The 24,673-nt window shown below is 48.9% G+C and overlaps 1 protein-coding gene across 2 annotated transcripts in view; it reads right to left on the bottom strand.

Annotated features, from left to right (window-relative positions):
• Positions 1–24,673, bottom strand: part of MIGA1 (mitoguardin 1) — a 1,504,768-nt gene that overhangs the window by 439,915 nt on the left and 1,040,180 nt on the right. For both annotated transcript variants that reach the window (XM_069641662.1, XM_069641663.1), the window contains exon 9: positions 7,467–7,585. In XM_069641662.1, coding sequence (XP_069497763.1) covers positions 7,467–7,585 — 119 coding nt within the window. The remainder of the gene's footprint in view (positions 1–7,466; positions 7,586–24,673) is intronic.

The raw sequence follows: 24,673 nt of genomic DNA on the forward strand, positions 1-24,673 counted from the left end.
GTGCGTAATTTGGAAGAGAGAGGAAGCAAGGACACCACTTAAACCAGAAAACTATGGAGGACTGCATTACCAATATGGGCATCCTGATCTGCAAGGGAATCCAAACAATGCTGAGCAAACGTGTGCAAAGATGCCCATGTCGCAGGCTGGCAGATGTCCTGGACAGGGGCTCCCCTCTGCAGGGCAGAGGTGGCAGCCAGCCCTGTGGAAGAATGAGCTCTGAAACCCGCACGAACATCCTTCCCAGCCAGATCATAGCATTCTGAAACGCAGAGAATGGTCCACCCCGACAGTCTGTTTGGTCACCGCCCTGCCAGCACGAGCACCAGTGTAACCAACAAAAAGCTGGTAATCTTTTCTAGACTCTCTAGAATGGAAGATGTAGAACTTAACAGCCCGTACTGGGGCTAGTCGATCAAATCGTCCTCTGCCGTGGAAGGGTGAGGCGAGAGTAAGAACACAAGAAGATGGATCTTCTGAGTGAGATGGAATTCCGAGACCCACTTCAGCAGAAAGAAGTGTCTCACTCTCAAAGTCACCTTCCCTTTGGAAAAGAACAAATACGGAGGCGAAATGGACAACGCGTAGTGCTCACTCAACAGTCTAGCGGATGTGACGGCAACCAGGAAAATCACTTTAAGGGTGAGCATTCTAAGAGAACAGGAATAGAGGCGCTCCATCATTCAAATCCCACGTAGGAAGCACAAACTGGCGGGGAGGCAACTGGTTACACAAACCCTGCAAGAACTGCATTAACAGTGGGGATTGTGAAAAACAAGCCCTGTTCCGGGTACCTCTTGAACACAGAAATAGCAGTTAGGTAGCCCTTTACAGTGCCCAAGTGCAGGCCTGCTTGGACCAAGGAAAGCAGAAAATCCAAGAAAGGGGACAGAGGACAGGATAAAGGATCCAGGTCCTTCTCCTGGCACCAAATCAAAAATGTATGCCACCTACTAGCATAAATGTGTTTAGTAGCAGGCATTTGAGCTGAAAGGAGCACATCGTATATGTCATCCTTCAAGTACCACTCCTTGTATCTCAGTCTCTCAGTAGCCAGGCATGAAGGTTCAGGCTGCTGAGGTTTGGGTGGAGGACCTGCCCTTCCAACTGGGAGTGCAAGTCGACTCTCCTCATAAGGAGGTCAAACGGACATGTCCAGCAGTTCCAAATACCACATTCTCCGGGCCCAGTCCGGGCCGATCAGTATTAGCAGCGTTCTGAACAGACGTAGTCTCCTGTGGATCAATGGAATGACAGGGATCGACGGCAAGGCATGAGGGAGGTCGACCGTCAAGGCACTTCCTGTTAACAATGGAAGCAAAGAGGTCCACTAGAGGAGTCCCCCAAAGAGAGAAGATCTCCTCCAGAACTTCCTGACAGAGCTCCCACTCATGGGAGGCCAAAGTCTGTCTGCTCAAGGCAACCGCTGCAACATTCTCCCGCCCGACCAGATGAGGCACTGTCACAGGGACGCTATTCTCCAAAGGCGAGAACCACAGTCTCATTGCTTCTCTGAACAGAGGCAAGGACCCCACTCCACCTTGCTTGTTGAGGTATTGCATGGCCACTGTGTTGTCCATCAGGATAGCAGTGCGTTTTATAGTGGGGAGGAAAGCGATTAGGGCCAGCCTGATCGCTCTTAACCCCAGCAAGTCGATGTGTTCACGTCACTCTGTGGAAGACCACAGACCGCTCACTGTAAGATTTGACAAGTGAGGCCCGCAACCAGTTTGATGCAGCCATGACCACCGTCACCTGGGGCCAAGGTTGCCGAAACAATGCGACCTTCAGCAAGTTGTCCCGCTCTGCCCATCACACTAGATCCAGGGCTACTCGACTCGAGACCTCTAGAAGGCCCAATGTCTGGCCCTGAAACTGCAGCCATTAGCAACGAAGAAGTCACTGAATCGATCTCATGCGCAGCCTCCCTCAGGCACCACTAGGGTGCAGGAGGCTATGAGGCCCAAAAAGCACAGGAAGTCTCAGACATACTGGAGGCTCGGTCTGTGACTGTAAGACATAGACCAACTGAGAAATGTTTGCCACTTGATCCTCAGGTGGGAAATCTCTGCCCAGACTGAATCGGAGATAATGGGACAGCAGAATCTGAGACTTTTAGAGATTCTGGGAAAAGCCCAAACTGTGCAAAAGAATACATGTACGGAGCAGATGCTCCAGTACTAGCTCTGGAGAGCGAGCTCGAATGAGCAGTCGTCCAGATAGGGAAAGACGTCAATGCCCTCTCTCTTGAGCTAAGTCGCTACCACTGCCAGCAGTTTGGTGAAAACCCTGACGAAAGACCGAACAGCAGGACCTTGAAATGGTCATGTTGTTGGCCTACCATGAACCTCCCGTATTTCCTGTGCTTCAGATGAATCAGCACACGGAAGTAAGCGTCCTGTAGGTCCAGGGACACCAACCAACCCTGTAGATCGAGGGCTTGCAAGATCTGGGCCAGAGGGACCATCTTTAATTCGTCCTTGCGAAGGAACAAATTCAGTAGCCGCAGTTCCAGAATGGGGCGCAAAGCTCTGCACTTCCTGGGCACCAGAAAGTAGGTGGAATACCACCCCCTCCCTCATTCTGAGCTCAGAGCCAGTTCAATAGTGTTCTTCGCCAAAAGCTGATAGACTCCCTCCAGAAGGTTATTGTCCAGAGAAAGAGGGGTGGATCAAACACTGGCTACAGCAGACTAGAGGCCAAAAGAGAAGTTTGCTATGGAAAAAGACGCATTCACGGCACGCAGTGCCAGACTGCCTGAAGCAAACACAATCTTGGCCCACGCGTCCAGCATCTTGCTCTCACTATCCGGTGGAAGGGACGGGAAGGTAGAAGTCTTCAGTCTCGCTGTTGCAGCCTGCACTACCAGGCTTTCAGGTGAAGAGTGGGCGGAGAAGGAGGCCAGGTCCGAAGGCGCAGGCCTGTACTTTCTTGCCAGCTCTGTCCACTGGGGCTTCTCCACCACTTCCATAACTGTGGCCTCAACCGCAAGGTTGAAAGGCAGCAGGGTCTCCTTCAGGGCATCATCCAGAACATTGCAGAGCTTGTGGACCCAGACGGTGCTGATAGACCCAAGGTATCTGCTACCTTTACCATCCGAGGTTTGCCTGGAGTAGGGGGAGGCAGAATGTCCAACTCCGGGGAGGTGCCCAAACCACAGGCTCCTTGCAGGTCAGAAGCCAGGTCTAACATGTCATCAGCCCCATAAAATTCTTCTGGGGAATCCCTCTCTTCCCTAGAACCCATGTTTTGTTCTATATCAAAAGGGGCAGGTTCCCCCTCCTCTTCATAAATGTCATACATTTTTTACATGAAGGCGCCTCTGGGAAGCAGAGCAAAATCCTGCAGAGCTGCTGAGTATACGGCACTGGCCAACGCTGACAAGGATTCCGCCACTGACCGGACGCGGCTTCAGACAGAGCCGGAGGCGCACGGGGATGGTCACTCGAGGGTACCCTACTGATCACGGAAAACGCGGTGGGCCCTGTGATGAATCTGATGATGTCACCACTTCCCATGTGGCCAGGAGACGGCAGCCGCTACCTGATCCTAGGGCTGACTATATGAGGGAGGACCACACCGGGGGAGGCAAACCTCAGAGGGGTGACAAGATTCATCAGATGCGACATGGTATCCCCTTTTCCTTTTAGGGATACCCTCTCTATTCCTCATGCCTTGATGGCATATTGTGGTGACACCCTTCAACAACCTACAAGACTTGCTGATGCCTTCTACAATATCCTGAAAATAGAATGACAAAAACTATCAATCCCATACATATAAATCCTTTGGAAATACTGGGAGGAGAAAAAGGAATTGAGCTATGAAAATCACTAGAGCATGGAAGCCCACACCGCGCTCTAGTTGTTGGAAGGAGATACGCAATGCTGGGACATTCAAATTCCCCACAGCTGATGCAGGAAAGGGAGAGATAAACGACACGAGCAAGCAGCTCGCATGGTAAGAAGCTCAAGGAGAATCTGACGGCAGGTGAAATACAGTGAAGGGGAGTGCCCGACGCCAAGGGGTTGCCAGCATCCCTGAGAGTAAAGTACGGAAGAGCCGAAGCCCTGCCATGACCAGACAGAGGGCGGAGAAGAAGCTGAGCGTTCTCGCGATCGATCAGCAAACTTTCACATTCATGGTACGGCACGAAAAAGAACGAAGCAGCCAAACCCAACCAGTGAACCCCCGCTGGGGAAGGTAGGACACTGGGGTGCTTCAGGAGGATAGCCACACACTGGGGAAGGAGCTGAAAGGCTGTGTGGGAAGGTCAAGAAGCCCTGGAAGAGAGAGAGACTGTTGTAAGAGGGGTATCTGACCTGTTGGATATTGAATGCATCTAAAAAGATTGAGGTCTGAGAAACCATGTTAGTCTGGGACACGCATTCATATTGAGAGAGTTGTGTTATATGAGAAAGTTCTGGCAGGAGAGTATACAGTGCAAAGCCAAGTGTGTAAAGAGAATCCCAAGGAAGACTCGCACCCATCGGATTGTGAATTGAATGAACTGTCTAAGAAAGTCCTGGCAGGAGAGAATACCAGGCAAAGTCAAGTCTGTGAAGTGAAATGCAAATACCAAGAGAGGGAGTTGTCCTCTTGGGCTATAAAGAACTTGGTAATTCTTGTTGAATTGTTTCTGGTGGACAGAAACCTGGGGAAGGGGGTCATCGCTTGGTACTGTGAACCCTATCCATTTGGAACCTTTTTGTTGGCTTTATCCTTTTCTTTTGAAACTTTGAACATTTGGGCACTTTCAAACAAATAAACTTTGCACCTGTTTTTCCAGGTGCCACACGACAAAAATGGGGGATGAGGAAGTAGGGGAGAAAACAGTAACGGTCCTACTAGGCCTTGTGACATTTGGATTGTGCAAGGGGGGGAGATCAGGGTGAAGGGAATGGGATAGGGAGGGGGTGAAGAGGGAGAGGTACAGGAGGGAGGGGGCACCAGGGAATGGGCAAGTGCTAAGGGGAGCGGGTGAACTAGTGCAAGGCCGAGGAAGAGCCGTCTCGGTAGGCTAGTCAGGCAAGGGTGCCCAAGGGCAAGTGCTGGTAAGAAGGGGTGCGGGGGAGGACTGGTCGAAGGAGGGCCTGACCCCAATAAGGCTCATAAGGGACACAGGCAACCAGTCTCAGCGGCAGGAGGAGACTAGCAGGGGAGGGGGAGAGGGAAGGAGGAGTAAAAAAAGGAAGATCTTGAGAAGCTTCCGGAACTTAGGGAGATCCAACTCAAGATGGAGAGGGGCAGGGAGGCCGTTCCAGAGGGAGGCTCGCGCCGAAGCAAGGTCTACCTCCACCCTCTGCTTGGAGAAACATTTGATCTGCAGAAAGATGGAGCTAGAGGACCGAAGGACTCTAGCAGGGAGGTATTTCGGAAAAGAGAGTTGGATGTAGCAGGGTCCCAGTCCCAGAAGCCTTGTGGATGATGCAGAAGGTCTTGAATTTGATCCTTGCAACCACCGGGAGCCAGTGGAGATTTTAGGGATGGAGAGATGCGGTCCCTGGGCTTGAGGCCTAGAATAAGTCTTGCAGTTCTATTCTGTATTAGTTGAAGAGGGCAGAGGGAGGAAAGAGGCAGATTAAGGAAGATTCTGTTGAAGTAGTCCAGCCTGGAGAGAACCATAGCTCTGGAGACATGGAATTTCTGGGGGAAGGTGAGGAAAGGGAGAATGCCTCTTAGGAGGTGAAGCTGAAGGTGGGACTTCTTGGAAAGTTCAGCAATATGAAGTGGGAAGGAGAGAGAGGAGTCGAATATAACACCCAGGTTTTTAGCCTCACACAAGGGTGCGGGGAGGGCGGCCCAAGGAGGGCAGCCAGAGAGTAGGAGGGAAGGAGGGGTAGGAGTCCCAATGAGAAGGATCTCAGTTTTTTACGGGCATTAAGGTCGAGATCGTTAGCAGCACACCATGGCTGAATAGCAGTCAGACAGTCGGGAATGAGAGGAGGAAGAGGAGGGAAGCTTAAAGGAGAGCGGAGTATCATCAGCATAGCACTGGAAATGAGGAGAGAAGGTGTAAATCAAGAGGGCAAGAGGGTCAAAGTAACTGTTGAAAAGCCACAGTGAGAGGATACAACCCTAAGGAATGCCACACGTTCGGGAGTGAGGTAGAGGAGAGAAAAAGGGCCCAGTTGCACTTGGGCTGGCGATTCAAGAGGAAAGAGGTCAACGAATCCAGTGCCCAGTCCGTGATGCCCAGGGTATATCAGAACAGATTTATGAGGATGGAATCTTGACAAGGAATAGACCCTTATTTTTCGGTTGAGGTAGGGAAATACCTCCGAGCAGGGACAGTGAGGAATTTTCCAATCCCTTTCATTTTGAATAAAACTTTATAGCACTCACTATGAATCCTCCGTGGCCGCCTCTCATTCCTGGTTCATCACAGCCCCTGTGCCACGGGTGCTGGGGTCGGAACTGCTGGTGCCTGGGCAAAGTTGTTCAACATCTTCTGGCAAAAGCTTTCCCATTCCTCCTACATGGAGGACAGGGTTGGGAAGGGTACAAGCACCGACCGATCCGAAGAACTCCTGAAGCAGTGGCTCTTTCTCTTGGACAAAGAAGAAGAGTAGGGATGAGAGGGCTCAGTCAGCGAGTGTAACCTTTTACAGTGCTTCTCCTGTTTCAGGACGTATCCATCCATTCACAAATGCTTTGGTAGCCCCCAGAAGTAAGTACTGGGACAGGAAAGAGGGACATGGAGGTAATGTAAGAATGACTTATTAGTAATCTCATTACTGACAGGTCTACTCTTCCTCGTCACACTAATTACGGCCCCGCCTCTCCCTTCCCAAGTCTCTGTATGGGACCATATTGTATTTGGAAAATAATAATTGGTGCATCATGGGTAAAAGACAGTATTTACTCCAAGAGGAAGAAGAGGTGGGGTTTAAGACAAAAGTGGAAAAAAGGGTTCTTGTCATGGAGCTGGTGCCTCAAATATTGTGCAGGACCGGGAAAATTAAACATTACTGGTAAGTAATCCCTACTTTTCAGTCCATGCACTAACCACACTACTGGCAATATACATTAACTTTCTGCAAAATCGCTTTTGAGCTACAAAGTGGGAATGTGTACAATGAACACAAAGAAGCTCAAAGGCTACATCTCAAACGGTACGTTTGGAAAGTGGAATATCCACAATACATGTAACAGACTGAAAATTATGTTAACGGCAACAACAACAGAACCTTGGTGCCCTTGCATTTTCTGCTCTGCCAAACGGCAGACAGAGATTTGTGGGGCTGATAGAAAGTTGGCTGATCACCAAAGATTGAAAAAACACATGGAATGAGCACCAAAACACTTCGATAAGCTTTTAGACTGAAAAGCTGTGTGTTCCAATAATTAACAAAATAGTATCTGATTTTGTACCTTTCAAAATACATGAATACAATTATTCTATTAAAGATGGCTGCAGATGGACATTTGGTTCCAATACAAAAGAAAATAATGAGAAAACTAACCTTAGAACCCTGCAATAAACTTTACCCTCCTCCGCAAGGTGCATGGCTTCTTCATATAATGGACATTGGCAGAGAGATTCCAGGCTGCAAGCACTGCGCATCTCTCGATGTTCTGCAAGCTGAAACAAATGTTAGTTATTTACAAGAAATCTGAACTCAAATGAAACCATTCCAAGCATTAAAACAATAATTGATGAATTTAATGTATCTTACATGATTCTAAATCAGTAATATCATCAGAATGTCTTGCGATATGCATTAGTGGTTTAAATCCAGGACACTGCAAAGCAAAATCTGCTGGGGTGGACTAATTTAGCTATATCTTGCACTCCGAAGTACACACCTTATTGAAATCCTTGAAAGGGTGCTTTCAAGGCTCTTGAATGTTCATAGTGCTGGGCATATCTGCGATGTACATAAGTGTTTTGAATGCATGGGGCTTCACCCATTTTATGGGCATAAAAACAGGTTGATCTTTGCTCTCAGGTTTCTCTGGTTGATCCTTACCATCAGAAACTTTCACTGTTTGTTTGAAAAGTGCGTGGCAAGCCGCTAGTGAGCCTTATCCAGAAATAAACACCATTACCCCGAGAAGAGCTCCATATCAGTGGCGCATGATCCAGAAACTTGCATACGCTGAGGTAAATCAGCATGGGGTCCCCTGACTCTTCTCTTTAAAAGTTTTGGTGGTGTTCAGAGATGCGTGACAAGCCACAAAATATTCGGAGTAATGGAATACAGAAGCTAAAATAAGGACAAGAGCAGACATAAAAATAGTAATACTGGATTCCAAGAGGGCAGCAGAGGAGTGAGGATGTGCCAGTCAGTGCTTGGTCTCCCGAAAACTCCAAATGGCGGCACTCAGGCGACTCGACCCTCGTTGACGGACCCTAAGGGCACTGGGTCCTCCCGCAATCATGCACCATAGCAGCTGGGCTGCATAACTCCATGGGACTCCTCTGCGGCGAAGTGTGCTGAGGGGAGTCCCACCCCCCTCCGCATCGCCGCGATCCTGCACCGCTTCCACCGCCGGCAAAGCCCTTGCGAGAGGGCCCAGTGGCTCAGTGAGAGGTCTGCGGGTACTCCTAGACGTGGGGGGCGCCAACACAAATACCCGACACCGGCATACAGAGCGACTGGGGCTCTGAACCCCAGCACTAAGCTCAGCAGCAGAGGCACTCGGCACCAGTGGCCGGGGCCCCAGGAGGCCATCCAGCGGACCCGGCAACCAAAACGTGGGTCAGACAGCCCGCAGCACTAGGGACCAATGAGTGGGCCCCTCATGTTTGGGGAGTGAAGCAATTATGGCTCACCAGTGGAGAGGGAGGAGGCATTGCATAGTGGGACCGCCCCCGCTGAAGCACACCCTGTGTGGCACTATTCTGCACAATGCTGCCCGAAATTTGCCGACAGCAACACATGAAGGTGAACGGCCCTGCAGAGACTGGAGAAGGCCAACAGACAGTGCCCCTAGTGAAAAGAAGCAGGAGAGTGGCCATCAAGCAGCAGGGACAATCGTTAGGAAAGAGGCGAGGAGGGAGCAGATGTCGGGAGCAGGCCCAGGACTGGCAGGGATCACTGCCAGGTGTGCCCAGGAAAGGGGGCTCCCACTAAATACCAGACACAGCAGCAGGGGCCTCCCCACTGGCTGCAAGGGGTACAGTGCCCCATCAAGGAGCAAAAAGCGACAATCAGCCTGTGGGGAGCGCGGTGATCCCTGCAGAAGGAAGGAGAATCCCAGGGGGGTAGACCAAGGTGCGCCCCTTTCTTTGGTGAGCAGGCATCTATTCCCCTTCCCTCCCTGAGAGACACAAGCTTCCCGCTATTGCGGCAAGGGAGACCAAGACCCTTCCGGGGACTCGGTTCAACTAGGACCCAAGGCAACGCACAACAAACAGGGGAGACTGGGCTCTCCCCCTCAACAGTGAAGAGCCATATAGGAGGAGCAAGGGGGCCCCATCTGATGCCAAGAAGCAAGGGATGGGGCAATCCTGGCAAGTGTCCTCCGCCAGCGGTGCCAAGAGAGGGAACCCCTCGCCACTGCTGGACCAGGAATAAGGACCAGACCGCCCCACCCTCCACACGAACCAGGAGCATTCACAGAGAGATGCCCACCCAACTCACACCCTTGTGAGAAATGGCAATGTCCAAAGCAGACCTGGAGGCCTGCTTTAACGAATTCCAAGAGAAACCTTCTGACACTTTCCAGTCCCAACTTGCAACAAAAACATCTGAAATCAAGCATTCAAACCATGACATGAAAAAAGACTTTGCAACCTTCGAAGAGCATACACACACCACAGAGAGCGCTCCAAGAGCTGGTGGAAGATGGCAGGAAGATGGATGAAACAATCAAAGATTTGGCGAGGCTATCCCACAAGTTAGAATTGCAATGCGAGGACCTAGAGAATAGATACTGTAGATCTAACATCCAAATCAGGAACTTGCCTGAGGCGGCAGGGGATAAAGAGCTCAAGGGAACTGTGCAGCAGATTTTAGCAGATATCCTCGGGGAGGGTACAGCGGAAGAAGTACTAATTGACAGAGTACACAGAACACGCACCAGAAGACAGGAACCGGGCGCCCGCCCCAGGGACACTGTCGGCGCTAACACGCTACTCCCAAAATTAACTTATTCTTCGGAGGCTCGGCGACAGGAGTCCATCACGTTCAACAGCAAAGAGATACAACTATTTCAAGACCTGGCCCAGGTGACACTTCAGAAGCGTCGGGAGATGGGGCCGACTGTGCTGGCTCTTCGAGCTAAGCAAATCAAATATAAAATGGATATTACCCTTCGGTCTCCGTTTCACCTGGGATGGGCGCCACCGTAAAATCACCTTAGGTGCAGAAGGGGAGCATATTCTTCACCTAACGGAGGAGGATGCCTGCCCCCAAAAGCCTGGCGCACCGAGGTGGAGACGTCCCCCAAAAAGAGAAAACCCTGAGAATGGCTGCAAATACCAAGCCTGAAACGTAGGAATCGCTGCCCGATAGGGGATGGATTGAGCACCAGCACAAAAGAGGGCCAACAGAGTTCACCACCTTAAAAGCACCCATCAAAAGCTGGCGGGGTCACAGCACAAGAACTAAGGAGACAAGGATGAGCGGGAGATTGAGTGACTACATACCTGTCCGCACTTGGAATCGCTCAGGAGGTCCAGGACAACACCCGGCTATTATGTCCTGGTATGGAAAGCGAGCCGCACCCAAAGGCACTAGGCCGGAGGAACCTCTTGGAACAAGGTTCGCCCCAGGTCTTGGGGAAGTTGGGGAGGGCATGTTGGGGGCCGGGGGGAAACCGAAGTGGGGCACGCGGACAGTAGCACACATGGGGTGAAGGATGCCGACAGCTCAGGGAAGTGGGACGGAATTACCATGGGTAACACACTTCAGGGGCCAACTTCAGGTGCCTGACACTTAATGTCAGAGGTCTAAATTCCCATGCTAAGCGGCAGAAGGTGGATAGGTACCTACGCAGAATACAACCAGATTGTGTGGCCCTACAAGAAACTCATATCAGGAAGCAAGACGGTCAAAGATTCAAGCTATGAGGCTACTTACACATATATCAATCAAATGCGCATGGCAATGTGGCGGGTGTACTAATTGCAAGCAAGATGAATCTGCTCCTCTGGGTCCTGGATGCAAACGCGGATCCCATGGGAGATACATATTTCCATACTTGCAAAAAGGGACGATACACCTTACGGTAGTGAACATATACACCCCCAACTCAGAGCAAGATAGTTTTATAAGGGCTACCCTGGCAGAATTAGAGCACTATGGGAAGGGAGACATCTTATTAATGGAATTAGCGCTCCACAATGTCTAGGTGACTCACAAGGGCACAAACAAAGGTTACACCTTCTATTCGCATGTACATTAGACCTTCTCTCGAATAGACTATTTATGGGCCTCTGCGTCACTGGTCAGCCGGATAGATAATTTGTTAAAAGGAGTTATCCTACTGTCGCATCATGTGCCTCTCACATTCATGATTTATCTGCCTACTGCAACTCAGAAGCTCTGGAAGTGGGCATTCCCTCAGGGGTTTATCAGACTTCTTTGCAGGGTATCAGAGTTCCATCTAGGACGCCTTCAAGGCAGCGGTCGGGGCGATCTTATCGCAATGTTGGTGGGTAGGGCTAAACAAAACAGGGCGCTGGAAATAAAAATTAGAGCAGAGCTCCAGAACGTTATGCGTCAAATGGAGACAGACTCAAGGATGAGGCTATGCTAGGTATATAGAAACATTTAGGGCAAACTTGTTATGCTCCACACTAGGAAGGCGGAAACTGGGCTATTAGCCCTGTGCCAGAGCTACTACCTCAGGGCGATCAAAGCAGATAGGCTGCTGGCATGCCAGCTCAAAAAAAAGTAGCCTTGCAAATAATTCAGGAAATAGCTACCCCCACCCAAGGTGACATGTTTAACACAACTCGAGAAATAAACCAACAATTTGAAGAGTTCTACTCCATGGTATATGCATTGGACCACCCCAATCAGGCAGTCAAGAGGCCTACCTCAGGGAGGTCCCGCTTCAGAAAATAAACCTTGCCGAGCCGGAAGTGCTGAAGGCCAAAACCACAGTGGAGGAAGTGATGCGAGCAATACGGGAACCTCTGCTCAATAAGTCCCAGGCCCCGTTGGATACCCGGCTGCGTTCTACAAAGTGTTTCAGGTGCAGCTAGCCCCTAGACTCACTAACCTATTTAATACATTCGGCTTCGGGAGGCCTATTACCCTGACAATGGAAGAAATTAAGTTAACCACCTTCCGAAGCCCAACAAAGATCCGGCATCCTGTGGGTCCTACAGGCCCATAGCACTGATTAACATCAATGCTAAGTTATTTACGAAAGTCCTGGCCAACAGGGTGGAGGATATTTTACCAAGGCTAATTCACCCAGACCAATCTGGGTTTATTACATGGCGGCAAACCTTTGACAGAATACGAAGAGTGTGCCACATATCGAAAACCTCGAACTGAAGGGAAAATCAGCAGTACTCCTCACTTGACGGGGAAAAAGCATTTGACCATGTTGCATGGTCATTCCTGTTACGTACGATGGACAATGGGCTTTGGGGCCTCTTTCCTCCACAAGATTCAGGCCAACTACAACAATCCCATAGTGTGCCTGCAAATAAATGGGCAACTGTCTTGGTCCATTTGGCTCGAGAGGGCAACCAAGCAGGGCTGCTCTCTATCCCTGCTCTTATATGCTATCCATATAGAGCCCTTCCTTTCTAAGATCCGATCATGTGGGGACAGTCGGGAAATTCCTTTTAGGGAGGAAATCGCATAAGATCATGGCCTTCGTGGACGACATGCTTTTGTTCCCAACTGACACAGAGTACTCCTTGCCAGCCACGATCCAGGAAATAGAAGCATTCAGGGGGGTAGCGAGCTTGAAGGTGACCGTGTTGAAGTACAAAATCCTAAACTTTACACTGACGGGCAAAGCTCTGCCGAAGGCGCAACTCTGCAAGTCTTTCAGGTGGGCAACACAGGCAATCAAACGTCTGGGAGTGACGCTAACTAAACTTCACCAGGACTATATGGGGCGAACTACCAACCCCTGCTGGACATTATCAAACAGCAGATGAGCAACAGGGGCCCCTTAACAATATTCTGGTTGGAGATCATCAGCACTGTCAAAATGGTGATCCAACCGAAGATTCTGCACCTATGCCAAGTACTTCCGATTCCAATCCCGCCAATGTTCTTCTGCACTTTGAACCGGATGCTCACGGCGTTCGTGTGGAACAACAAAACTCTGCGGGTCGCACTCAAGCCCAAATGGCCCTGGCTACACAGAGGGCGATTGGGACTCCCACAGTTTCACCTGTATTATACAGAGGTCCCCAACCTTTTGCGTGGAATAAGCAAAATGAGCATTTCAAATTAAATGGTGAGCAGCATCCATTCTTCAATGGAACATATCAGCACTCAGTTGGTGGAAAAATGATTGAAACAAAACCTTTAATTTAAGATTGCTAACAGAACATAGTAATTTGCAGTACTGAACAATTATCTAGAGCATGTGCAATTCTAGAGCAGTAAATTTGCAATGGCTTTTAGATTCATTTGTCCCCCAGCTAGTCCCAGTCTCAGAGTGGGAGACAGTCTCATTACCATCACAGACAGGAAATCTAGGAACTGCGCTTTGGCATCCATTATATGCGCAGGTCCCCTTGTGCAGATGCACACGTCACTGAATTGAGAAATACTGAATTGAGAGGTAGACAGCTAGTCATCTCACAAGGCCAACACTCATACAGTTAAGAAAAGATTGGCTAAGGAAGTCAACACCAACGGCAGACCAAGAGTGTGAAAACTAGGGAGAGGACCACACAAGGAAAGCCAGACGCAATCCCCACTTTATAGGTAGGACCAGCCAGTACCTATATCAGAGACCTAAAGAGGAAGAGGGAGTTGGGAACCCCAAAGGTGGTGGACACAGGTCTGGAAACTGTAATCTAGCAGATTTATAGAAACATTCAAACTATAAAACCAAAGTTCTCCATACCAAGCCTGCACACCTTAGTTCCTTTAACACAAATAAAGGCTGCAAGGCAGAGCCAGTGTGCGGCAGGCAAAGGGAAGAATGCCCAAGAGGATGTGACAAGCCAATCCCAAGTCCAATACCCAGGCAGAAGCCACCGCCAGAGGCAAAATCCGACAACCCATTCCAGCTAGCATAAATCAATCTCCTTTCACTGTGGAGAGGCAGGCATGTGTGCCAAAGCACTATAAAAACTCACCCGCACTCATCTGGCGGCAGGCACAGATTTTCAGACCCCTGCCCACCAGGTGACGGTGACGACGGATGCCTCCCTGGAGGGGTGGGGAGCGCACACCGGAGATCTTCACGCGAGAAGCCTTTGGCTCCCGGAGGAGAAGCCGCTCCACATCAACATCCTGGAGCTCCGGGCAGTGTTCTGGGCCCTCAGGTCCTTTCTCCCGTCCCTCAAGGGCAAGGTTGTGAGGATCCTCACCGACAACACCACCACAATGTTTTACATCCGGAAGCAGGGCGGAACCAGGTCCCCAGCCCTATCCAAGGAAGCCCAGGATCTGTGGAATTGGGCCGTTGCTCCAGGGATGTTTCTGGTGCCGTTTCATCTGGCAGGGATAAAAAACACCATCGCCGACTCACTCAGCAGAGAGCTGCGCTCGTGCCACGAGTGGGAACTACGCCAGGACCAAGTGGACCGACTCTTTCAGCGATGGGGCAAACCCCAGATCGACCTGTTCGCGACGGCGACAAACTCCAAGTGCCAGAGGTTCGCCAGCAGGTTTCCCCAACCGAGGAGCATGGGCGATGCTTTCTCTTTCCCCTCGGACGGCCTGTTCCTTTATGCATTCCCACCATTGCCGTTGGTGCTCCGACTCGTTAACCAGCTCAAGAAGTTCCGGTGCAGGATGATCCTCGTCGTACCGGCGTGGCCGAGACAGATCTGGTTCCCGGACCTTCTGGACTTGTCAGCGTCCCTACCAGTCAAGCTGACGGCAGACGCAGAACTTCTCTCCAGAGAAGGAGGCACCATTCTTCACCACGACCCAGAGTCGCTGAACTTGCAGGCCTGGCTCCTGCAGCACTAGAGTTTGGAGGGTACGATATCCCGGCCGACTGCAGAGAGCTTCTTGCGAAGGCCAGGGCGTCCTCAACTCTCAAGTGCTACGGACATAAGTGGAAGAGGTTCTCCATCTGGTGCCGGGCACAGAAGATTAACCCTCTATGGATTACGGCCCCTCAAGTATTGCCGTACCTACTGTCGCTAGCCAAAGCTGGACTATCTCACGCTTCAATCAAGATACACCTGGCAGCGATTTCCCGATACACCAGGACTACAGGGCGGTCATCCCTGTGGTCTCATCGCCTGGTTAAGGAATTTATGAAAGGAGTGTTTCGATCATTCCCGCCGGTGAAGGCACCAGCCCCGGCGTGGGAGCTCAACGTGGTGCTGGCCAGGCTCATGGGTCCGCCATTCGAGCCGTTGCATTCGGCCCGTTGAATTTTCTGTCGTGGAAAACAGCGTTCCTGGTGGCCATCACCTCCGCACGACGCGTGGGACAGATCCAGGCGCTATCCTGCAAGCCTCCATACCTGACCTTTCACGATACAAGGGTAGTGCTGAGGACGCACCCCTCCTTCATGCCCAATGTGCCGTCGGACTTCCATCTCAACGAGCCCTTGGTGTTGCCAGTTTTTTTCCCCGTCGCCTTCGACGCCGGCCGAGAGGACTTTGCACTCGCAGGCTGTAGCTAGAGCGCTGAAGTTCTACGTGGACCGAATGAAGAGTTTTCGGAGGACCTCACAGCTGTTTGTGAACTTTGGACCTGTGAACCAAGGGAAGGCTCTCTCGAAGGCTTCCATTTCCAGATGGCTCTCCGGCTGAATCATGCACTGTCATCGGTTGACAAACCGACCGTTGCCCGGCTGTCTGAGAGCCCATTCGTCCAGAGCGATCGCTGCTACCACGGCGTTCTTGTCTGGTGTGCCCCTGCTGGACATCTGCAGGGCTGCTATGTGGAGGTCGACGCACCTTCACGAGATTCTACTGCATCGACCGGGATTCCAGGGAGGAGCACAGGGTCAGCCAAGCAGTGCTGCGCAACCTGTTTGCCTAAGGTGAGCCTGGTGAGGAGGTAAGAAATGCTTAATGTTGAGTTTTGATGTAATGCTTAATGTTGAGCCTTTGCCACCTCCCGTGGTTGTGCATGTGTGTACTGCTATGTATTCTTATATTCATGAGCATGTGAATCCATGCCAGACCCCATGCTGGAGAAGGAACAAGTTACTTACCTGTAACTGTTGTTCTCCAGCATGGGTCTGGCATGGATTCACATGCGAACCCTCCCTCCTACCCCTCTGCGGCTCTTCACTTGGTCATACTGCCACTTCACGTGATGCCAAATCTGAGGAAGGCTGCCAGAGGTGGGGCTTAGGGAGAGGGCAGTCATTGGCTGGGGGCAGTATGACCCAGAGACCAGTGATTGGTTACTACTGAGAAAGACAGATCAGAAACAAAACTGATACTGATTTTTTCCTTTACCGAGGATTCCTGGCCCGACAACAGGGAATATTCATGAGCATATGAATCCATGCCAGACCCCATGCTGGAGAATGAACTCTATTCTCCGCTCTCTATTTGAAATGTAGATCACTGTGAAGATTGATGAAAGACATACAGTGGGAACTTGTGCTCCTGATGAAGGGACAGTAGTCCCAAAACACGTAGAGCAGAAGTTAATTTGTGTAAAATATATGTATCTGAAAAGTATTGATGAATTGATTGTAATGTGATTTGAACATACATGTATACATTTGATGTTATGTTTACTGTTACAATATCATTTGTTTGTATAAAAACTACATGGCTGACCTTATTTCTTAACTTGTCGATATAAGTAGATCATAACTACTGTTTGTAATACAAACACACTAGGTGAGCAGGGTAACGCAAGTATTCGACGGCCAGCGGACACCGGTTTCTTTCTCAGTGGTTCTTTTATCCCCACTGCTGTGACTGAATTGACAGAACCGACTGACACTTCTCCTAGTGGCACGGCAGGGAAGGCAGCACCCATGCAGAATGCCACTACTACAGCGTCCGCCTCTTATAGCCCCCCCATAGCCATTACAGCCCTTGGTTGGATGACATTCCTGGGAGGGCATTGTTGGAGGGGGCCAGCCTAGCGAATGGTGGGAGGAAAGTGCTTAACCTGACACAATGCTGGAAACACTAGAAACCGGTACCCCCAGAAGTCCACTTTTGCACAACGTGGATTTTCAGAATGAATTCCTGAATGAATTGTCAGTTTGTTCTGTCTGTAAATGTGATGAGGGAGTTCTTCAGGCACCTTGCCAACTCGAGGGACTCTAGGCATTCGAGGGAAATGCAAGCATCCACAATGGGAGAATCCAAGCCTACTCGACCAATCCCTGTGCCATGGATATCAGTCAGATGTTCTGTTCAAGCCAATTTTGAAACCAACCTCTATTTTTGAGTACCAGACCCCAAAAAACACTCCAGGTTGGGTTGACTCTAATACCATCCCTAACATCCATATCCCGCGCCCCACCCGAATTTCCGCTCTCCATTTGGTCCTCCAGTCTATTTTGCACCTGTACGATAACATCAAAGAGAGCATACAGGACAATGCAGAGTTTTCTCAAGGGCACTGTGGCTAATCTTCAAGAAGAAATCAGAGCCTTGGGCAGGCTGTTGAAGTGGGCTACTGATGAATGAGAGGAGATTTGTAAGAGCTTGCTTCAATTGAAGTTTTGGTGGTTCTTTTGAAGCACGACCCTGGCACACAGTCACCTAATAGCCAGTGTACTTTGCTAGACTGTTTTTTCATTTTCTGAGGTTGCTCCTGTTCTTTTGGACCTCAATGAAGTTCAATCTGAGACAACGTTGGCAGATCAGGATCCGGACTTGTTTACGATCCAAGCCCCTATTCAGAACTTAAGCCCAGACCAATAGTGGGAGGCTTCTAGAGGGAGAAAAAAAGAAGGGGCGCAAAGCAAAACAGTCTAGGAAGACTAAGAACCTACAAGTGGGGAACCATAATAGGTACCGCTCCTCAAGAACATTTCTGAATGATCAGATGTAGATGAAATCATGGACCTGACCCAGGTGGACACTGTGTCCAGTGAGGGCAGTGGCAAGATCTCAAAGAAGTCAAATGGATCTCGGTCGGCTACTGGGCCAGGGCAGGATGGGATCTCGGCCTTCGGGTCTCTTACAACAGCTAAGAAGTGCTCCCACCGTAAAATCACTACGTTTCTAATTCCAGCCATTGTTGAGCAGCAGAATATGGACCTTCAATTGCAGGGGGAGGAAGCTTTGGTTCAGTATGGTGAGGACTGTAAAGTTTCTAGAGCATGTGGGGTCAGCGATGAGGGTATACTATCATCTCAGCCAATTCAGGTGCAGCTCCCGGCAGGACGACCAGCGCTAACTGTTGAACAACCTCAGATTGTTGTTTTGAACGTTCCTACTCCAAGTGTGCCCACTGTAGTTGTAACCAAGCCTTTTGGACCTTTTTATTTACCTCCCTAGGTTGGGTGTCTATTCCTAATATCTGCAGAGATCCTGCCTTGAACAGAGGGAATCTTTTGAACCTTTTTCATTCCAGCTCTCTGCTTGTTACACATAGGTGATATGGACTATGTGGCCTTTGCAGATTTTGGGGTTGATCGTTTGGTCAGTCACTTCCATCCTAATTTGGGTCTGGGAGGAGAGAGAGTTTCTGCAATCTCCGGCCTATGATTTATATAAACTAAATGGACCTCTGGAGGGGAGCTTTCTTGTCTGTTTCTAAGGCTAATGGTATGGAGGAGACTTTGGATTCAACAACAAAAACCATGGGGGGTGGGTGAATTGATGGCCGATTAGCTGCCTCTATGAACACCCAGGAACAGGGCTTGTCATGGTTATAGGCGGCAATTAACATGTTCAAGAAAGCTAAAGAGTCTTAAACTCTACCCAACTGTTGCTTACTACTTCCTGGAAAATGTGTGGGTTTAAAAATGTTTTAAGGCAATTCACAGTGAAACTTCGCTCTTTAATAACCACATTCTCATGTTCCAGGAAACCATGGCTACCCACCATTTAAACATTGAGGGGTTTGTAACTTTTTCAAAACTGGCTAAAAAGGGAGACCAAGACAGGCCCAGTGGTGGCCTGCTTACTGCTGTAGACTTTAATCTAAATGTCCAATGTTCTGAGATTACCACTGCATTTAATGACATCTTGGCAATTCGGGTGAGTTTGGTGCCCTGCGGCAGAACTTTTCTGTTTATCAATGTGTACTGGAACCCAATCTCTACTAAAGGATCTGCAATTTTGGCTGGGTTGAGCTCCGTGATAGAGTGGTAAGAGGCCGGGCACCCGCTCAATATTATTGTTGGAAGCGGGCCGGGGGGAAAAGGGGATCTTTAACTCGGACTGCCACTGGGGGGCACCTTTGGGGAACTGCCCTGCGGTTAAGGCATCTGTGGGGTTGTAAACACGGGTTTCTGGGCATATGTGGCATTCTTTTTTAAACCAATGGGGGCTGGCCATATGTGTTCTGGATGGCATAGGGAAGGGAGAAAACGTCATGTTGGCATGGGGCGGTACTCGATCAACGATCGACTATATGCATGTCTCCCACGAGTTAGAGGTCTCCTGTTCCCCACTGAGCCTGGTTGATTTATACATTAGTGATCATTTGATCCTAAACATTTCAATCACTCTCCCAGTAAGTCTGCACATGTTCCATCTTTCCGCTGCATTCCTTGATGCTCATCAGGGGGTCTGACAATTAAATGGAATGTTTCTTCGTGTTCAAAATTCATAAGGGCACTACATCGAGAAACAGATGTGGGGGCATCTTAGAGCGGGGAATATAGTCTGAATTTTTGAATGCTTTGATGTTTCGGTTTTTGAGTGCTGTTTCTAGTAGAAAAAAGGTCCATTATACTAGGACTCGGTCTCATGTCTCAGATTCTATGATATTGAACTCTAAACGCCAAAAAAAGACAACAATTGAGGGAGTAGGGTATGGAAAATCATCCGGTTGAATTTTATCTGAGGGCCAAGAAAATGATACAATCGCATTATAAGACCTTCTTTAAATACATCAAGTGGAGCGGGCTCAATAACGACAACTGGAGGATGTTGGAAACACTTGGGTCACGTAATTGTGCAGGCCTTTGGGCTACCATTAACAAAAAGTCGCCCACTTCTGTGCCCGAACTGGTATGTCAGATAGCAGAAGGAACTTGGGTCGAATACTTTACAACAAAAATATGTTAGCCCAGTTACGAATGCGACCTGGGAGATCCCTAGTTCGGAGGCTGAAATATCAATCCCTTGTCCATGGGTGGAGGATGACATTGAATGGGCTATCAACAAGGCAAAGGCCTGTGATTAAAAGTGATCCCCACATATGGGCTGGCATGTTGTGTCCTCTGTTTAGGACCACGTGGGAGTCTAACATGGTTTCTTACTTCTTGGCTGAAATCTCTGATCAGTCCGATACATAAAAAGCGAGATGTTGGTGATCCTTACAACTTTAGCTTTTGGCCTTGCTTGATGGTTCGAGCAACATTTGTGCTACTCTCTTATTGAAAGAACTTAAAGATTAGTTTCAGCGGTTGGGGGGGATTTCCCGCTACCAAGTTGGATTCAGGGCGGGAACGAACATCACATTGAATGTATGTGGGTGTTAGGCTTAGTTGAGTCCTGGCCCCATTACTTTTTAATGCCTACCCATCTGACAGATTTGTCGTGGCAGCTTGATTGGATGGCATTTGCAGACAATTAGTTCTTTTTGATCAAATGGCAATCGGTCTGCAAAGGAAACTCAATCTTTTTTCCATCTACGCGGCAAGAAAATCTACTTACTAGCGAATGGCTCAAAGTCTAAGGTGGTAATCTTCTACAGCAGCTCTAGACCTAAGACCATGTGTTAGGTTGTAGAGGAACAAATACTGGAGAAAGTCCTAACCTCATGCTATTTGGGATACAGCCTAACAAATAGCTCACTGGTGGAAACCAGGGCTGTGCTGAAGGCAAAAGTAAAATTGTTTGTTTCACAATTAAAAAGGATCCAGAGTCTTCCCTGTAGATACTCTCTTGCCTCTAATAACAAGGTGGAGTCAATTGTTCTTTATGGTTTGGACTTCTCGTTACTGGACCTGGGAGACATCCTTGACTCTGTTCAGGGTATGGTCTGGAAAAAGACCTTGAGCTTGCCGCAGGGGCTTCCTAATGTAATAATCTGTCATGAGCTGTGCCTAGTTTCTTTGAGCTCAAGGTATTTATGGAGGCAACTAGGTTGTTACGCTAAGATGGCTGAATCACATCCGTCTTCACTGTATGAAGATCTGGGGGTCATTTGTCAGCATTAGATGGTTGCCTGGTTGGTTTCATTTCAAATTTCTCCTGAGTGTCATGAACTTCAGATCACGCCCCTTTTGGACCTCCTGGTCCTTGTCTCAACAGGGCTTGCATTCCGTACTACTTCCAACATGGCCGTCCAGAGGTGAAGTCCTTGCTCGCCCCATGAGCTGAACGCGGCGTGGTCTATTTATAGACCACGCCTTCCGCGGCTCCGCGCGTCTCAATGCTATTGCAGAGTAGCCCAGACGTGTGTTCGTAGCTCGCGGTATTGTTTCCCTTGTCCCAGTGCTATTACCTATTCCTTTTCCTTTCCCCTTTCCTGGTTCCGAGCTTTTATAGCCTTTTCCAGTCTCCCGGATTCCTGGACTCTGTGATCCCGGAACTAAACGCAACCTGGAACCAGACGAATCTCGAGCAGCGCTGTTCAAGACCAGGAGTGTTCACAAGAAGGCAGCGATCGAAGTCACCGGCAAACATCAGACCCAGGTGAGAAGGGGGGAACTCCTTGACACTGAGTGAAATTAACTTGTCCGAAGAAGAACTGGTGAACAGGCCAGCTAAGACAAAATGCAAACTGTTTATATTTGATTCGGGAAGAACAATTGAAAAACTGGGTTCTTAATTGTCGTATAGGGAGTATTCAAACTTTCCAAGAAAAAGTGGTGACTTGTCTAAGTATATCTGTTTGTTTCCAGGACCTAGTTTTCTAAACCTATATTTATGATTTAAATTAAACGTACTCCCCACATTGTACCGCACTAGCAAATGGGGTAATAGCTTGATACGTTCCTTAGTTTGTTGTTTATGCAAGCAGTGGACTTGTATATAGACATTGAAGCATCTAACGCGTTTCCGTCCTAATCTGACAGAACATAGAACATTGTATTTTGGAGGCTGTGAGGAGGAAGCTGGGCATGGAACGAGGGCTGCCGTTTCACGATGAAACACAGATGTCCAGACACCAAGGGGAACCGCAGACAGGGAGCAAAGCTTGCGGCAGATTTAGGAAACAAGGGTTCCGGAAGAGGAGAGTATTGAAAACCTCTAGGGGATGTGGACAGGTGGAGTTGTTTTTTTCCTTTTGGGATGGTGTGTCTGGAAACGGAAGAAGAGGGACAATGAACGAGAGACCAGAGAGCCTGAATGAAACACAGCAGAAGAGGGGTTTTTCTGTGGGCATACTAACAGGAGCTGTGAGGAGTCGCTGAGGTGATTGCAGCTGGTCGGAAGGAGGGGGAGCCGTGTGTGCCGCAACCAGGACTCGAGTGCTGGAGGCTAACTAAACCATCAGGGAATCCAACAGAGATTGAAAGAGAGGGAGGTCAAGGACGCGGAACGCCACAAATGATGGCAGCGGGTGAGCCTGCTAAAGAGCTAGGTGTATGTGTAGGGCAACCCAGAGGAACATAGGGAGGTGCAGACCACTCCCCCCGTGCCCCCTTCCTCAACCTTGGTTCTTGTCAGCACACGGATCACCGCCACCATGGGAAATACCTGTGAGAGTTCTGCTGGGACTGCTTGAGTCCCAGGGTGTTGCTTGGGACTGAAGGGACTCGGGACAGCTGGAAACACCATTTACCAGCCTTGCGGAATGCCACCAATGTGGGAACCTACGAGACGCCTAGAGCTTAACCCGGACTGGCCAGGCAAGTGACTATAGGAGGGTTGTTGTGAGGAAACAACGTCCAGAGGGACACGAGCTGCCACAGTTGCACAGCTTCATTTTGTTACACCAGAATAAAGCCCGGTCAAAAGCTGCATTTCTGCCTCTGTGTGCTTTATACCACCCCGCCCCCCAAGTGGCGACAGGGGCTTTTTGGAGGTTGGAGAGGTAGACTTCGGGAGATTTGTTTTGGGCCCGGCTTAAGTGGTGGGATAATACCTCACTTGTTTTAGCACTTTTTAACTTTGTAAGGGAGATACTGGGAAAGCTTAATGAAAGTAAATAATAGTATGTTTATAGATATTGTTACAATGTTTTTAGAATGTAAAAAGTTGTTTGTGTTTTTCTTTTGTGAAAGGCTTGCTTTGTTCATTGTCAAGCTGTAACAATACAAAAAAATAAATCAAAGATGAGAGAGAAAGCTGGCATATCCAACGGTATTGAATGCTGCAGACGCATCTAACAATAGAAGTGTCCCAAAGCATTTGGAATCAGCCTCAAGACATCGAGAACATCAATAACAAGTTCCCACTCAAATGGTACTAACTGTGATCCAGTAGCTAATGACACGCAATAAATATTTGTAGCTGCTGGACCATCATCCAATCCCAAAGCTTAGTTGAAAATAAGCCTGTTTTTGACCAGATCAGAAGAGCCACCCCTTGGCTTCTTTAGCAGAGGAGTGAAATATGCAAGCTGTTAAGCATTTCTTTGATTAGTCTGGAAACAGGATATTAAAAAGGGCTAGATTTTTAACCCCTTGATTGCTGTTAGAACACGCACATATATATATATATTCAGTGAAAAAAACTTTGTTAAAGGGACGTTATGGTTAAGTTGCGCTACTAAAAAACTATGAAATTCAGTAAAAAAAACTTTGTTAAAGGGACGTTATTGTTCCAAGTAAAACCGAAAAACCCCTGAAATTTGCCAGTTATGGTAAGCTAAGCAACCATAACTCGCGACACCACTGTGCACTGCTAAGACTAACACCCACAACATCAAAGATGACATCACAAATGTCATTGATGACATCACTGATGGCATCACATGTCTGTCTCCCCCTTTTATCCTTTACTGACATATGTAGGCCACATGGTTTTCTTCAGTAACAGTCATGAACTAAAATTGTAAACATACTAAATCTGTAGACTTATCCTTCAAGTATGTCTCACACACAAATGCCTCCACAACCAAGCCCCTCGCTACCTGGCAAACAGATTCTCTTTCCACAATTCCACCAGACCTCGCAGAGCGGCCCAAGCCAACTGCCTTGACATCCCGCGTTTTAATCTCCAAAGATCTGGTGGAACCAGCTTCCCCATCCTGGCAGCCAAACTTTGGAACTCACTCCCCAATGACCTTAGAGCAGAACCTTCCTTCCTGAAATTCAAATACCTTACCAAAGCTTGGCTATCCGCCCAAGACTGCTAACACCAGCTTACTGCCCTACTTGCACTTTGACCTACTCTGCATCCCTTATTAACTATCCTGTAAATCACTGCCTTATCGATATTCGTTTGAATGTATATTTTGTAAATTTTGTAAATCTTCCTGTAATAATCCTGTAATACTCTGTCACATTGCCTTGTCATGCTTTCATCTTGTTGTAACTAAGTTAAGCGCCCGGTTGCCCCTGG

This window comes from Ambystoma mexicanum, chromosome 1q (assembly GCF_040938575.1).
Source record: "Ambystoma mexicanum isolate Mex_15411 chromosome 1q, UKY_AmexF1_1, whole genome shotgun sequence".
NCBI classification, from domain to species: Eukaryota; Metazoa; Chordata; class Amphibia; order Caudata; family Ambystomatidae; genus Ambystoma; species Ambystoma mexicanum.